The 15,190-nt window shown below is 46.1% G+C and overlaps 1 protein-coding gene across 1 annotated transcript in view; it reads left to right on the forward strand.

The window, feature by feature from the left end:
• Window positions 1-6,357, forward strand: part of LOC117524714 (trace amine-associated receptor 13c-like) — a 32,243-nt gene extending 25,886 nt beyond the window's left edge. The window contains exon 2 of the mRNA XM_034186528.1: window positions 5,541-6,357. Within this exon, the coding sequence (XP_034042419.1) occupies window positions 5,541-6,357 (817 nt within the window). The remainder of the gene's footprint in view (window positions 1-5,540) is intronic.
• Window positions 6,358-15,190: the final 8,833 nt, after the last annotated feature.

The raw sequence follows: 15,190 nt of genomic DNA on the forward strand, positions 1-15,190 counted from the left end.
GTGCTCAGGCAGAGTGAGTGACAGATCTTTGCTGAAAACATCAGCAAGATCATGATACTCAGTCGGCACCATCGTGAGATTGGGGGGGACTCGGACCTCCTCTTTATTTATTATTATTTTATTACAGAGATTAGAGCATGCCATAGGTATTAAAGGCACTGCGCATGGTGGTTTGAATCATATTTATCTAATAGATTACAATTTGTTCATGTAAATGGGGAATCTTCTTCACAGACTAAGGTTAATTATGGAGTTCCACAAGGTTCTGTGCTAGGACCAATTTTATTCACTTTATACATGCTTCCCTTAGGCAGTATTATTAGACAGCATTGCTTAAATTTTCATTGTTACGCAGATGATACCCAGCTTTATCTATCCATGAAGCCAGAGGACACACACCAATTAGCTAAACTGCAGGATTGTCTTACAGACATAAAGACATGGATGACCTCTAATTTCCTGCTTTTAAACTCAGATAAACTGAAGTTATTGTACTTGGCCCCACAAATCTTAGAAACATGGTGTCTAACCAGATCCTTACTCTGGATGGCATTACCCTGACCTCTAGTAACACTGTGAGAAATCTTGGAGTCATTTTTGATCAGGATATGTCATTCAATGCGCATATTAAACAAATATAATTAGAAAAATTAGAAAGGTCTTGTCTCAGAGTGATGCTGAAAAACTAATTCATGCATTTATTTCCTCTAGGCTGGAGTATTGTAATTCATTATTATCAGGTTGTCCTAAAAGTTCCCTGAAAAGCCTTCAGTTAATTCAAAATGCTGCAGCTAGAGTACTGACAGGGACTAGAAGGAGAGAGCATATGAGTGAGCATATCTCACCCATATTGGCCTCTCTTCATTGGCTTCCTGTTAATTCTAGAATAGAATTTAAAATTCTTCTTCTTACTTATAAGGTTTTGAATAATCAGGTCCCATCTTAACTTAGGGACCTCATAGTACCATATCACCCCAATAGAGCGCTTCGCTCTCAGACTGCAGGCTTACTTGTAGTTCCTAGGGTTTGTAAGAGTAGAATGGGAGGCAGAGCCTTCAGCTTTCATTCTCCTCTCCTGTGGAACCATTTGCGCAATATCTCTAAAATTAGAAAGGTCTTGTCTCAGAGTAATGCTGAAAAACTAATTCATGCATTTATTTCCTCTAGGCTGGACTATTGTAATTCATTATTATCAGGTTGTCCTAAAAGTTCCTTAAAACTTTCCTTTTTGCTAAAGCTTATAGTTAGGGCTGGATCAGGTGACCCTGAACCATCCCTTAGTTATGCTGCTATAGACTTAGACTGCTGGGGGGTTCCCATGATGCATTGAGTGTTTCTTTCTCTTTTTGCTCTGTATGCACCACTCTGCATTTAATCATTAGTGATTGATCTCTGCTCCCCTCCACAGCATGTCTTTTTCCTGGTTCTCTCCCTCAGCCCCAACCATTCCCAGCAGGAGATTGCCTCTCCCTGAGCCTGGTTCTGCTGGAGGTTTCTTCCTGTTAAAAGGGAGTTTTTCCTTCCCACTGTCACCAAGTGCTTGCTCACAGGGGGTCGTTTTGACCGTTGGGGTTTTTCCATAATTATTGTATGGCTTTGCCTTACAATATAAAGCACCTTGGGGCAACTGTTTGTTGTGATTTGGCGCTATATAAATAAAATTGATTTGATTTAACAGCATCACCGGGTGGCACCGAGGATCTTAAACACTCCCGGTGGCAGGTTTCGCTCCATTGAGCCACAACCCCAGACGGCCAATCGATCCGGTGATTGTGCTTCACCATCCATGGAAAACCCAAAATAATTCTGGAGGTAGAAGGTGTCACATAAAACACAATCTCCTTCTTGTGGTTACCAGAGACAACCAAGGTTAAGGGGTGTGTCTGGTGTGTGATTTCTGGAAGAAGAGTGCCATCTAGTGGTGAAGGAACGGCCACCAGAGGGAGCCCTACCTCCTTAGCCCACCTACTATCCAGTAGGTTCCCTTCTGACCCCGTGTCGATTAGTGCTGGGGCAGTAAGGGTTAAATCCCCACAGAGGATTGTGACTGGGAGTCGTGCGCATTTCCATGGAATGCCCGCCTGCGTGTTATGGCTCAGCCTTAACCCAGTCTCTAAGGGCGAGCGTTGGCATTTAACTGTTTGGGGCAGTCTTTCTACACATGCTTACTCGAGCCGCAGTAAAAACACTCTCCACGGGCCAACCTCCTCAGTCTGTTATCAGATTTCACTTTAGCCCTGCTCGTGTCCATAGCTTCGTCAGCAGGGGGAGCTGGTGCTACGCGGAAAGCCCTGGCTTTGGAGCGGGGTGAAGACGGCGCTGCGTCGGACCTGGAAGGGGGAGGGACAACATGTGCCCGGCCACGTCCTTCATCTCGCTCCCATTTATGTTCTTCTAACCGATTATCTAATCGTATAACCAGATCTATCAGCCCATCTAAATCCCGCGGCTGATCTTTCGCCACCAGATGCTCCTTTAGGGCCGGAGACAGCCCATTTACAAAGGCAGCACGGAGCGCTACCGAATTCCAGCCGGCTCTCGCTGCCGCAACACGGAAGTCGACTGCATAGTTGGCCGCGCTCCGGCGTCCCTGTCTTATCGACAGCAGCATATGTGAAGCGGATTCGCCTCTGTTAGGATGATCGAACACCTGTCGAAATTCCCCAATAAACCCAGTATAGGTCGAAAGGAGCCGTGAGTCCTGCTCCCAGAGTGCCGTAGGCCAGGCGCGTGCCTCGCCTCGAAGCAAATTTATGACATAAGCCACCCGGCTGTGGTCTGACACGTACATCACGGGGCGTTGTGAAAAGATGAGCGAGCACTGCATTAAGAAATCCGCGCACGTCTCGACACAATCCCCGTATGGTTCTGGGGGGCTACTGTAAGCTTCAGGTGAAGGGGGGGGGGGGGTCCGTTGAATGACCACTGGATTTTATTTATTTTGCAACAGGTCTGCAGGAGGAGTGGTTGCAGCTGCACCTGGCGCGTGTGCCTCCACCTGAGCGGTGACAGCCTCCATCCTACGATGAGAGGTATATTCTGTTCGGTCACTAAATCCAACCGAGCAGTGAGGTTGGTGAGAATCTGCTGCAATTCACCCAATACACCTCCTGCTGGAGCCTGCGCACCTTGCATCTCCATTGGTTGTTCACTCAGTGGTAAACGCCCCTCGGAGTCCATGACATGGCCAAGTTATCCTGTTGGGGAAAGTGAATGCACAGACCCACGCCAGGGGGCATAAATGAACAGTCAATAGATTTCCCAAATAAATGCAATTTATTTTGCAAAAGTGCACAAATAACCAAATATGCTTTAGACTGTCAATCCAAAAACGGTGACGCGTGGACAGGCCTGAGGGTAGGAGACGCCTATCTAAAGAAGAGCTGGGACCCACGAAGTTCCACCGCCAATGGAGACCTGCAATACAATATAATACATAAGATGATAACTCAGCAGAGTTATGGTGTCTCTCCCAGGCTTTTATGGAATGGTGTGATGAGGTGATGGATGACAGCTGACAGCTCAGGTGCCCCTGGAGATTCAACCAGGCCACTGCGCCCTCTGGTGCCTGAAACCTGCCAACAGGCAGGGCGCCCTCTGGTGGTGGGCCAGCAGTACAACAGAATTCTCCTCTCCAGTACTCTGGAATAGGCCTTACCGGGGAGGCTGAGGAGTGTGATCCCCCTGTAGTTGGAACACACCCTCCGGTCCCCCTTCTTAAACAGAGGGACCACCACCCCGGTCTGCCAATCCAGAGGCACTGTTAAAATATTTCATTCCTGTTATAAAGAGCAGACAATACAAGAATTATCGTCCTTCTGTTCCTTTATGTTCATGAACCATGCCCATGAATGTAAACAAGGAATTAATGAACTGACATGAATGAATTGATGTGCTCACACATCACATACAGCCACTCAGAGGGTCCGCGCATCCAGCTGTCTCTGTCCAACTGTTGCACAGAACACCGAAGGACACCGCCTCATGTGGACTATACTCGGGTGGTGGATGTGACATTTGCCTCGCCAGCTGGCCGTTCACATGATCAGATGGATATTTTCATTTCGGGCAGCGTGTCTGCACTGTGCACCGAGGCGCAGCTGAACTGGTTCCAAAGGTGATATGTGTTTTTCACCATGTCATGAGAGCCTGTTGACACATGCCCATCGTGGTGGCATGTTGAGAGGTGATGTTCTTTGTGGCACGATATGTGTTCTCCAGCTGTGAGTAGCGATGACACAGCAGTCAGCTCTGCAACATGATGACTGCATTGTTGGTGATATGCCCACCTGTCTGGAGCAGCAAAGTGCTCACATGAATGGCTCACGGCTCCAGGATGTGGGGCAAATGAGCTGTCCACACTGGTCTGTCAGTCAGGCTGTCACATGACGGACAGACCGTGTGGACGTTGCAATCGTGTGTCACATGAGGCACAGCGGGCTGGTGAGCTGTTTTTTTTTTCTTCACTATGTCATGAGAGCCTACCGACAAATGTGCATCACAGTGGCATGTTGAGGTGATGTTATTCATGGCATGATTTGTGTTCTCCAGGTTTGAGTAGTGATGACACAATGGTCAGCTGCGACATGATGGTTGCCTTGACTCCAGCAGGTGATTTCACTGATCACTTTGAGCAGAGGAGATGAATTCAGTGAAATCACCTGCTGGAGGCAGTGGAACCAAAGAAAACCTGCACCCTCTTGGCCCTTTCTGGAATACCTTGACACCACTGTGATATGACAATGCGAGTATAGTAACCCTCATCTGAGACCCTAGAAGAGTTTGTGTTCACAGTCATTTCAGCAGTACTCAAGGATCCACTACAGCCTTAGTATAAAACACATCCAGTTGTCACTGGATAGAACCATACAGTCAGACTGGAAGCTCCAGGACCTGAAAGACTTGGACTTTCAATTGCTTCCAAATGTACTGGTATCATCAAACACTTCTGTCTCACAATCACACGACAGAAACGGCCTTGTGACTGAAAAGCACACACACAGCACTATAACATGGACAGTCCCCATGAAAAACCTCCAGAGGATGTATGGTGTGAAGAAGGAGGGACCTCAGTGTCCACCACAGAGACGGAGGAGTGTCTGGATGAAGGGAACGTCAGAAAGAGATAAATCAGCTGTGTGACTGAGTTTTGGTCAGAAAGCTGGTGGAGCTCAGCAGCTTCTCCTCTCTGATGATGGAGACCCAGGACGGAGCAGAGCTCTGCTTTCCAGAACTCCTCAACACCTCCTGCAGGAAGCTGAGTCGCCCTCAGACTGAAGTTCTGCCTCTACAGATTCTGATGTCCTCTGTCTCTGTACTCACTGTGACTCTCAACCTGCTGGTCATCATCTCAGTCTCACACTTCAGGCACAAACTCTTTGTTTCAGAGCTGCATTTATTGTATTTAAATATGTAGATGGTGAGATTAGACCTGCATAATCTGATTATTGAGCTCACTACCTTCATGTTTGCTTTGTCAGATGAAACACTGAATTATGAATTTGTTATTTTCTAATCATCTGATGTTCTTTTCTCTTCAGGCAGCTTCACTTTCCCTCTAACCTCCTCCTCCTCTCTCTGGCTGTTGCAGACTTCCTCGTGGGCCTTTTTGTGATGACTTTTGAAATCCTGCGAAATTCAGAGTGCTGGTTTCTTGGTCCATTAATCTGTTCTTTTTCTGCTTTTATCACCATCACTGCAACCTGTGTATCAATAGGAGACATGGTCCTCATATCAGTGGACCGTTATGTGGCTGTTTGTCATCCTCTGCATTACTCCACCAGAGTCACTGTGAGAAGAGTTCAAATTTGTATTTTTCTGTGTTGGCTCTGTTCTGTTTTCTACATCATTCTCTTTTTAGGTGCTGGTTTGATTCAAACAAGCAGCCATGATTCCTGTCGGGGTCACTGTGAGGTCACCATCACATTCATTGCAGTAACGACTGATATTGTTATTTCCTTTTTTCTTCCCATCTCCGTCGTCGTGGTTCTGTATGTGAGAGTGTTTGTGGTGGCTGTGTCTCAGGCTCGTGCCATGCGCTCTCATGTTACAGCTCTCACACACAAACCATCAGTGAACGTAAGAAGCATGAAGTCTGAGCTGAAAGCAGCCAGAGCTCTGGGTGTCGTTGTCGTCGTGTTTATAATGTGTTTGTGTCCGCTTTATGGTGTTATTCTTTCAGGAAATAACTTCATGAATACACCATCTGGCTTCATCCTTACCTTTATGTATTCTATTAACTCCTGTTTAAACCCTGTGATTTATGCTTTATTCTACCCCTGGTTTAGAAAAACCATTAAATTCATTGTTACTCTTCAGATCCTGAAGCCAGGATCCTCTGGAGCAAAAATACTGTGACCAGACTGTGTCACTGACTGTGCTACACCTTATATATATATATATACGAGGTCTGTCCGTAAAGTATCGTACCTTTTTATTTTTTTCAAAAACTATATGGATTTCATTCATATGTTTTTACGTCAGACATGCTTGAACCCTCGTGCGCATGCGTGAGTTTTTCCACGCCTGTCGGTGACGTCATTCGCCTGTGAGCACGCCTTGTGGAGGGAGTGGTCCCGCCCCCTCGTCGGATTTTCATTGTCTGGAAATGGCGGAATGAAAAGGACTTTTTTTCCATCAGAATTTTTTCAGAAGCTGTTAGAGACTGGCACCTGGAAACCATTCGAAAAATGTATCTGGCTTTCAGTGAAAATTTTACGGGCTTCACAGAGAATAAGGACTTTAACTACAGCTTTAAGGACCCCTTTAAGGACGGTCGGTGCGCCGCGCTGCGAGCTGCGACGATGCGGCACAAACCACTGGATCATTTCTAAGCTGATGGCTCTGTGGATACGAGACCGTTGTGTGCTCTTTCTCTGGTTATCACAAGACCTGGACATCAGCCATTTTCCGGCAGATTTCACTTTTAACAAGAGATTTTGTCATGGAAAGCCGCGCGGAGGCTTCGCGTGTCACGACCGATTCGCTGATGAAGCAAGACAAAGGAACACCTCCGGTTCGGAGTGTTAGAGGACAAGTTGGGACATGTCTATCTCGGCTTTCAGTGCTTACCAGTCGAGTGAGTATAAAAGAACTTGTGGAGAGCTGGACATGTCCCAACTTATATAACTTATATAACTTATATAACTTATATATATATATATATATATATATATATATATATATATATATATATATATATATATATATATATATATATATATATATATATATATATATATATATATAAATGCAACACTTTTGGTTTTGCTCCCATTTTGTATGAGATGAACTCAAAGATCTAAAAATTTTTCCACATACACAATATCACCATTTCCCTCAAATATTGTTCACAAACCAGTCTAAATCTGTGATAGTGAGCACTTCTCCTTTGCTGAGATAATCTATCCCACCTCACAGGTGTGCCATATCAAGATGCTGATTACACACCATGATTAGTGCACAGGTGTGCCTTAGACTGCCCACAATAAAAGGCCACTCTGAAAGGTGCAGTTTTGTTTTATTGGGGGGGGGATACCAGTCAGTATCTGGTGTGACCACCATTTGCCTCATGCAGTGCAACACATCTCCTTCGCATAGAGTTGATCAGGTTGTCAATTGTGGCCTGTGGAATGTTGGTCCACTCCTCTTCAATGGCTGTGCGAAGTTGCTGGATATTGGCAGGAACTGGTACACGCTGTCGTATACGCCGGTCCAGAGCATCCCAAACATGCGCAATGGGTGACATGTCCGGTGAGTATGCCGGCCATGCAAGAACTGGGACATTTTCTTCTTTTCATTTGCTGTTGAGGTGAACACCCAGGTATTTGAGACTGTCCACAGCCTTTATGTCCTCCCCCTGGATATTCACCAGTGGGTGAGGTGGTGGGTTCCTCCTGAAGTCGATCACCATCTCCTTCGTCTTACTGGTGTTGAGACACAAGTGGTTGCACTCACACCAGTCCACGAAGTCTGTGATGACCGACCAGTACTCCAGCTTGTTCCCCTCAGACATGCGACCCACAATGGCGGAGTCATCAGAGAACGTCTGGAGGTGGCAGCTGTCCGTGTTGTAGGTGAAGTCCGAAGTGTAGAGGGTGAAGAGAAAAGGCAAGAGGACAGTGCCCTGGGGGGCCCCAGTGCTGCACCTTACCACCTCAGACTGACAGCCACACAGCCGCACGTACTGCGGGCAGTCAGAGAGGTAGTTGATGGTCCAGACAGCGAGGTGTCCATCCACACCTGTGTCCTCCAGTTTCCCCCTCAGCAGTGCTGGTCTGATAGTGTTTAAAGCGCTGGAGAAATCAAAGAACATGACTCTCACAGCGCTCCCACTGGTCTCCAGGTGGGTGAGCACTCGTTGCGATGTTGGGCCTGTAGGCAAATTGCAGTGGGTCCCGGGTGTCGCTCTCCATGGTATGGAGGTGAGACAGGACGAGCCATTCCATGGTCTTCATGAGGTGGGAGGTCAGGGCAACTGGTCTGTAGTGGGCTGGTTCCTTGGCTTGCGGTGTTTTGGGAACTGGGACCACACAGGAGATCTTCCACAGGGTGAGGACCACTGCCAGGCTGAGGCTCATGTTGAAGATGTGGCTGAGGATGTCACAGAGCTCATCTGCACAGGTCCTCAGCAGCCTCAGGGAGATCCCATCAGGTCCTGCTGCTTTCCTCTGCTTCAGCCGCAGGGGATGGCCTCTCACCTCGGTTGGATTTACAGTGAGGGGGGAGGGGGGAGGGGGAGCTGAGGTGTGAACTGAGGCGGGCTGGTGCTGAATACAGTCACGGGGGAGGAGGGACGAGGTCCGGGGTGCAGTGGAGGTGACCAGGGGGTAGATGGTGGTTGGTCAGAGGGACTGGAGGGCTGGCTGCTGGAGACATGTGGAGGGCTGGGAGCCGGGGGGGGGGGTAGGTGTGGAGGAGCCAAAACTGTTAAAGCAACTGTTTAGCTCCTCTGCGAACTGAGAATCCCCATCTGCAGTCCTGCTGGCACCCTGTCCAAATCTGGAGGCAGTCTTGAGGCATCTCCACACGTCTGTGACGTTGTTCTGGGCCAGCTGCTCCTCCATCTTCCTTCCATACTCTTTCTTGGCTGCTTGGATCTTCCACTGGAGCTCCTGTTGGACTCTACGATGCTCCTCTCTGTCTCCCGAGTTGAAAGCTCTCTTCTTCTGGTTCATCAGAGCCTTCAGCTCGGGGGTCACCCAGGGGTGGTTGTTGGGGAAGTACCGTACCCTCCGGGTGGGCACAGTGCTCTCCACACAGAAGTTCATGTAGTCAGTGACACACTGGGTCAGGCTGTTGATGTCTTCACCATAAGAGTTTTGAAACATGCTCCAGTCTGTGGTTCTGAAACAGCCCCTCAGTCTCTCAGTGGCCTCTTCAGTCCAGAGTTTCAATGACCTTTTCTGCACTGGCATCCCTTCTCACCCTGGGTGTGTATTGGGTGAGCAGATGGACGAGATTGTGATCAGAGCGTCCCAGCGGGGGGAGGGGGGTGGAGGTGTAAGCATCCTCCACATTAGCGTAAAAAAAGGTCCAGTATTCTATTGTCCCTGGTTTTACACATGACGTACTGGATGAACGTGGGGAGGGTGGCGGAGAGGGAGGCATGGTTAAAGTCCCCGGTGATGAGGAAGAGCGCGCGTGGGTGTTGCATCTGCAGCCGCATAACTGTTCTGTCAATCTGCTCACAGGCAGCGGCGGCGTCTGCAGAGGGAGGAATATACGCACAGAGTGTAATCACACTTCCATACTGCCGTGGGAGATAGTACGGCCTCATGCTCACCGCGAGTAGCGCCACTTCCGAGGACCAGATCTGCTACTTCACGTGAATATGAGTTGTGCTGCACCATCTCTCACTCACATAAATGGCGAGCCCCCCTCTTCTCTTTTTTCAGAGAAGCCAGCGTCCTGTCCGTGCAGATAAGTGTGAAGCCATCCATGTTGATTAAAGAGTCCGGTACATGTTCATCCAACCACGTCTCCGTGAAGCACGAGACTGCAGCCTTTATACAGCCTCTGGAAATGTGTTAGCACTGCTAGCTCCTTGGTCTTGTTATGGAGAGATCTTACATTCCCCATGACCACAGATGGAATATAAGTCCTGCTCCGCTTTGTTCACCCGCCCCTGCAGCCCCTACGTTTCTTCCGAATGTCTGCAGGTACGTCCGGGTGCTCAGCATAGCGGGGACCCGGCCCACTGTGCATTAAGTTTCTTCATCCAAACAGCTGATCCTGGCTATAAACAATGGGACGTCTGGAGCTGGAAACAAAGGGATTTCCCTGTGCTGCCTCAAAAAGTGCCACGAGCAGCATAAAGACAATCATAATAGTACCAAAAGTGGGTTTCCCTTGTGCATACTTGCACAGGGTACCACCCACTGCAAATAAAGACAAATAAGCACCATTAAAAAGTATTAAAAATAGCAAAAGTAGGAACAGAGAGAGCAGAGCTGAAGTAACAGGCTGCTGCTTCAACAGCGCCATCTTAAATGTTTTTTACATGGAGTGAGAAAAGCAAGGGGCCCTCGATGGACCCTTGTAGAACCCCATATTTCATAGGAATAAGATTTGAAGTAACATTATTATACTGAACACAATGAATGTGACTGCTTAAAAAGGCTGTCCACCAGGCTTTTTCTGACATCCCAAAGTGGTTCTCAAGCATATTTAGTAGGACATGATGACCCATAGTGTCAAACGCAGGACAGAGAGATCTAACAGTAATGGCACCACAGTGGTGTCTGCGTCCTTTGCAAGCAGAAGGTCATGTACCACTTTAGTAAGAGCCGTCTCTGTGGATTGGTGCATTCTAAATGCAGACTGCAGTGGCTCAAAGAGGTTATTCTCAAGTTTCTGTGAAATTACTTTTTCAAGGATTTTAGAGCAAAAAGGTTTGCTATCGATCTTTGGTTTTTCAATAAACCAAAGTCAAGGTTGGATTTTTTAAGAATTGTTTTAATCACTGCAGGTTTGAAACAGAACAGGTTCATGAGAAGAAAAACTCTGTTGGTGGTGGTAAACTGCTAGTGTAGCCACAGCTGCCCTGGGGCAAACTGAGAGAAGTGTGGCTGCCATTCTGCTGCGACTATATACAGCCCCTCCGTCCACCACCCCATTCATACACAGGCAAGGTGGATTAAGTGCTTTGCCCAAGGATACAGCGACGATATGTAGATTTTTAACTGGTTAGAAGTCAGATTTTCAGTTCAGTTAAATATGGGCAAACCTTCTTCCCCAAGTCAGAACAAAGGCATGAATCTGTGTCTCTTCAGTCACCGTAAACAGAATAGGTTAAATATTTGCAATATTACAGAAATTCTAGAAAGCATTCTCTCTAATTTCACCAATGTGTAGGTTGAAGGACAGTGTGGGATCAGAGGTCACCCCTGGATTCTTTGCTTTATTGCTATGGTGTCTGAAAAAAGAAAATAGCCCATCCACATGTTTGTTTGTTTGTTTTTTGACAGTACAAAGTATTTTCAGGGTAACAGAATTTTTAATTTTATTCTATTTTATTTTTTTGGCATTTATGAGGATTTAATGCAGAGGTCTCAAACCGATTCCAGAAAGGGCCAAGAGGGTGCAGGTTTTCATTGCGACCACCAACTCCACCAGGTGATTGAGCAGATGGAATCATTCAATCAGTGAAATTCCAGGACTGTGTCTGGCAGTGTAGAAGAGCGGCTTGCTCTCACACACACGCCACATCGCTCCACCAGCTTAATGTAAATAAATGGGCATTAGATCGACAGACTATTTTGCAAAGAAGTTCAGGGGAAATTTGTTTTCCTTTCTCATTTTCTTTTCTGACAGAGTTATTTAACAGAATGTGAATCTGGTCACAGTTGCAAACTGCCACAGAACAAAGAAGAATGAATTGATGAGCTTCTCCACCTATTGACAGTGATGCCCTTTGTACATGTAACATAACACATGCACACGCATGTAGGAGATTTCTGTTCATTAAAATTCTTCTATATCACGTTTGTCTCTTAAAGCAGAAACAGATCAGTGTCTGAAGTGTGTATTAGCCGAGTCCGATTCTGATGAAGCATTGCTTCATCTCACTTTGCTTACAGAAGCAAGTCCAACTTTTATGAAGCATTGCTTCATCTCACTTCACTTTTATAGCCAAGTCCGATTCTGTTGAAGCATTGCTTCATCTCACTTTGCTTATAGAGGCAAGTCCAACTTTTATGAAGGATTACTTCATCTCACTTCGCTTTTATAGCTGAGTCCAATTCTGATGAAGCATTGCTTCATTTCACTTCGCTTTCATAGCCGAGTCCGATTCTGGTGACGCATTGCTTCATTTCACTTCGCTTATAGAGGCAAATCCAACTTTTATGAAGGATTACTTCATCTTACTTTGCTTTTATAGCTGAGTCCAATTCTGATGAAGCATTGCTTCATTTCACTTTGCTTTTATAGCCGAGTCCGATTCTGGTGAAGCATTCCTTCATCTCACTTCGCTTAAAGAGCCAAGTCCAAATCTTCTGAAGCATTGTTTCATTTCATTTTGCTTGTACAGTCGAGTCTGATTTTTATGAAGCATTGCTTCATCTCACTTCACTTATAGAGGCAAATACAACTTTTATGAAGGATTACTTCATCTCACTTCGCTTTTATAGCTGAGTCCAATTCTGATGAAGCATTGCTTCATCTCACTTCACTTATAGAGGCAAATACAACTTTTATGAAGGATTACTTCATCTCACTTCGCTTTTATAGCTGAGTCCAATTCTGATGAAGCATTGCTTCATTTCACTTTGCTTTGATAGCCAAGTCCGATTCTGGTGAAGCATTGCTTCATCTCACTTCGCTTAAAGAGCCAAGTCCAAATCTTCTGAAGCATTGTTTCATTTCATTTTGCTTGTACAGTCGAGTCTGATTTTTATGAAGCATTGCTTCATCTCACTTCACTTATAGAGGCAAATACAACTTTTATGAAGGATTACTTCATCTCACTTCGCTTTTATAGCTGAGTCCAATTCTGATGAAGCATTGCTTCATCTCACTTCACTTATAGAGGCAAATACAACTTTTATGAAGGATTACTTCATCTCACTTCGCTTTTATAGCTGAGTCCAATTCTGATGAAGCATTGCTTCATTTCACTTTGCTTTGATAGCCAAGTCCGATTCTGGTGAAGCATTGCTTCATCTCACTTCGCTTAAAGAGCCAAGTCCAATTCTTATGAAGCATTGTTTCATTTCATTTTGCTTGTAGAGTCAAGTCCGATTCTTATGAAGCATTGCTTCATTTTGCTTCATTTTTACAGCCGAGCCTGGTTCTTATGAAGCATTTGCTTCATTTCACTTACGGCAGAGATTTGGTGCTTAAGTGCTGAAGCTGTGAAGCCTTTAAATACTTCATTATGAATTGCCTGCTCTGTTTAGTTGTAATGATTCAATGAAACATTTTTTAGTTAATCTTAACCTTATCTGAAATAAAGCAACTGACTTAATTACACCAAAAATAAGTTTGTTCTATGAAGATCTACATACATATATGACACATGCAGTGACCCTTTTTCTGGAGCCTTTCAATGTCTGTGTGCTGACTGAATCCAAACCCGATTATTATTTCGAGCTATTTATCTGAACCTGGCCCAAGCCACTGTGTCCCACCAGGCCCGATGCTTTCACTGTGCGTGCATCAGTTCAGAACATCATCAACATCATTTCTAAGTGTCAGTTGCGATCCACTGATTATCACCTTGTTTCTGCTTAAAACTGCCTCCAGTCATCATCTGTCTCAGCGACAGATATCTGAAGCTTTGGGACAACAATCATTTCCACATAAATTCAGACTTATGTCGTAATAAAAGATGGTGGACCGATCAGAGTACAGCAGCTGCACGGCAGCTGCGCCTACCTCATTTCGGTGCGTCAGTCGCAAAATGAGCCGATTATGGCCTCGCTTCTGCCTAAAACTGACTTTAGAATGATTTAAGAGGTTTTACTTGGTCATCTGATGGTTAATAATCACATTATTCCCTTTGATCACTTTGGGTGAAGAGACTCAGTCTCAGATGAGCTGTTGTGGTCCGAACTGAGGCATGTGCAGTGAAAGCAGGATGGATCGATTTTTAGGGGGGGACCATTTGGTCTGCGACACTGGTTCAGGTATCCAAGCTGTAGTCTGTATAATAATGTCAGAATAATTCATTTTCAGAAATACTGACAAACTAAATCTGCAAGAAACATCTTTCTATCCATGTTTTACCTCTGCCTGCATCTTCTCGGTAGGAAATGGAATAAAATAAACAGAGGTTTAATCCACATTTCTTCAAGCTTTTTCTTTTCCTGACAATCCTGTGTTTTGGCTTATAGCTGCCATTAGTACAGTTATATATAACTCAGTCCACATATTGATCTCTTTAATGGTGAAAGTGCTGTAAAGTTTACTGCACGCTGTCTGTACTCGGTTTCACCGGTGGTTTGAATGGTAGCCCCAGTGTTGTGTGGGCCGCTGAAGAGGAGGTACTGCTGGCCCACCACCATTAGAGGGCGCCCTGCCTGGAGTGCGGGCTCCAGGCACCGGAGGGCGCTGCCGCCTTACAGGAGCAGCCAGGATGACAGCTGTCACCCATCACTGGAGACAGCTGATTCCAATCAACAGGGAGGTATATCAGCAGGACGGCATCTCCACCTCATTTGCCGAGATATCGCCTTATCAAAGAGGTAACAATCTCTGCCCAAACATATAAATAACCATTGTTGTATTTCTTGTTGAGTATTTGTAGGACAGCTGACTACTGGACAACAGTTGGATAAGTACTCACCTTCCTACACTCCTGTATTGTTGCTAACGAGAGGTGGAGGTGGACTCTCCACCCTCCGTGTTACTGGGTGCAGCCGCATCCACACCTGACTGTTTTTGTTCCTTGCCAGCAGTACCGGATCCGACGAGCGGAGGCAGTGGCCACCTGGGAATTCGGGACTTGGCGGCTCCAGTATTCCCGGGGTTCGGTGGCAGAGGAAATCGGGTTGGTTCCGGTTCGACTTGGACAGACGTCTCCTATCGTCGAGCCTGCCCACACGACACCGTTGTAATTGGACTCAGTCTCAATATTGTAATCGACTGTGTTGTTGTGCCTGTTTTCACAACAGTAAAAACAGTGTTATTTGACTCCTCCATTGTCCGTTCATTTGCGCCCCCTGTTGTGGGTCCGTGTTCCTACACT

Source organism: Thalassophryne amazonica, chromosome 14 (assembly GCF_902500255.1).
Source record: "Thalassophryne amazonica chromosome 14, fThaAma1.1, whole genome shotgun sequence".
Classification (NCBI taxonomy): Eukaryota; Metazoa; Chordata; class Actinopteri; order Batrachoidiformes; family Batrachoididae; genus Thalassophryne; species Thalassophryne amazonica.